General features: G+C 42.7%; 1 protein-coding gene across 1 annotated transcript in view; it reads right to left on the bottom strand. All coding sequences in view use genetic code 11, as the record gives it.

Moving 5' to 3' along the window:
• The window catches only part of EGR_10802 (hypothetical protein), a gene marked incomplete at both ends in the record, with an annotated part of 10,073 nt that overhangs the window by 5,356 nt on the left and 2,738 nt on the right, over positions 1-1,979 (bottom strand). The window contains one exon of the mRNA XM_024500051.1: positions 1,716-1,790. Coding sequence (XP_024345535.1) covers positions 1,716-1,790 — 75 coding nt within the window. The remainder of the gene's footprint in view (positions 1-1,715; positions 1,791-1,979) is intronic.

Genomic DNA, 1,979 nt, shown 5'->3' with positions numbered 1-1,979 from the left:
TGTGACTGAATTGGCTCTTGTGTGTGATCTCTCCTACCACATTGACTCATCCTACTTCCTCTCGTGCATTGTACTCTGGTTGGACGTATTGAAGGCAAGCACAGTTGCAATGTGCTGTGTTCAATAGATGGTTACCACCGGTAGAGGCCCTTTCATTTCTTCGTAAAAGCCTCGTGGCAAGTAGCTGGCGATTTGTTGATCTGACCGCATTTCATTGGGATGCAGCTGAAAATGGTATAACAACGATGTTACAGAGTAATTGCGTTTACCAATACTACCTCACTTAACAATAGCGTCATTACAACACTTGGCAGACCTTGGACAGGTGGATAAGATGTGACAGTGCTAGTTGTGTAACATTTACATGCAACGCTAATGTACTTTCCTCATTTGTTAATGTTTCTGTGTTCCCCAGATGTCTTCATGAGGACAGTCCAATCCATACAATATTTCTCCCCACTCCTTCAGTAAAAATGATTAGTTGGTGAAGTAACTAAGCGAATGGTCGCGTCAGGTGTCAAATATGTCAGAGATGTGCGAATTACACATTGAGTTGAAGGAGACCAAACGACGAGCAGTGCAGTCGAAGTGTGTGAAGTTCCAAAAGGGTGCGCAACATCTAACGTCGTGCTGTTTGCATTTCCTGTCATGGGTTGAGTGAAGTCCCCACAACTCATGCCTCATCTAGTCACGTAAACGCAGAGAACATACACACGTCTATCGGTCACTTGTGGTAGACGAACGAGTAAGTTAATGATCCACACAAGAACTCGGATTCGTACACGGAGTAAAGGAATTGCACTGTGGATACTGGATGCTTAGTCATTTGATTATCCATCAACTACTATTTGCGAATTTCACTTCACCTGTATGCTGACGGAATTATGAGATCATTTGTTGCCACTTTTACTTCTGATTATATGTGAGTCAGCAAGCTGCCCCTTCCATTGCTGCTTTTAAATTACTGATAGCAAGCGTTGAAGTAAAAGCATGCAATGGAGGCGTGCGGATGAGCCACCGACCAAAACTAGAGAGGAATATTCAGTGTGGAATCGTGAGTAGCGCGTACAAGATGACTGTGATTCGATTAAGCTGAACAGTACCCTCCATGGACAGAAGGCAATCTGCGAGGTCCGTTGTATTTGTGAGTGAATTGCCAGCACGAGCGCATACCAGACGGTGGCTACTGGTTAAACGAGCGATTGTTGAATGCCTTCCACATGGATATAGACGCATGCACCTATGTGAATGCTGGTGTTATGGTAACATCGGAACCAAGGAGAAAATCAAGATATTACTGTTTCGGATAAGGAATGACTTCGCTACAGGAATGAAACGTAAAGTGCTTCGAAACCACACCTTGAATCCCGCCAATTCGTATTGAAATTGTGACTTATCAGAATGGGATCATTCGGAATTTGAAGCGTCTTTAAAACTAGTCCTATCTTCAATGAGCACTTGTGAGTGCCCTGCCTCGAATCGTAGTTTCAGTGAGCAAGCTTCCTGCTGCAGATTTTCATTTGGGTTCAAAGCAATTTCTGTCGCGATACTATTGACTAGAGAATGTCTTCAAGGAATATCCTTAAGCTTACCAAACCAAGGAGTAAAATTGCTGTAGTTAATTGATTACATTCAAGCAATTACTGTAAGCGTTAAAACGAAGGACTGAAGATTTGTGATGCTTGGTGCTTCTTCGACGATGAACCACCACTTACCTTATCTAGTTTCAAATTATCATGAGCTATGCTGTAGAGTGAAATGCTTCCTTGAAGTGCTGCCCATTGATTGAACTACATTAATGGGTAGTATCAAGCCCTCCAAATTGTGAAGGGTGACTTATGTGACTATTGAAAATATAGCAGAACTCCCATGTGCCACTTCAGAGAAGTGTCCTTTCAATGTACGATGCAATGACAAGTACAGAAGTGGACAGGTCAGTACATGGAACAACAAACTGCGAGTCTAATAAGCAGAAAGAA

Source organism: Echinococcus granulosus (assembly GCF_000524195.1).
Source record: "Echinococcus granulosus chromosome Unknown EG_S00273, whole genome shotgun sequence".
In the NCBI taxonomy this organism is placed as follows: domain Eukaryota; kingdom Metazoa; phylum Platyhelminthes; class Cestoda; order Cyclophyllidea; family Taeniidae; genus Echinococcus; species Echinococcus granulosus.
This window is presented reverse-complemented; position numbering and strand designations above follow the sequence as displayed.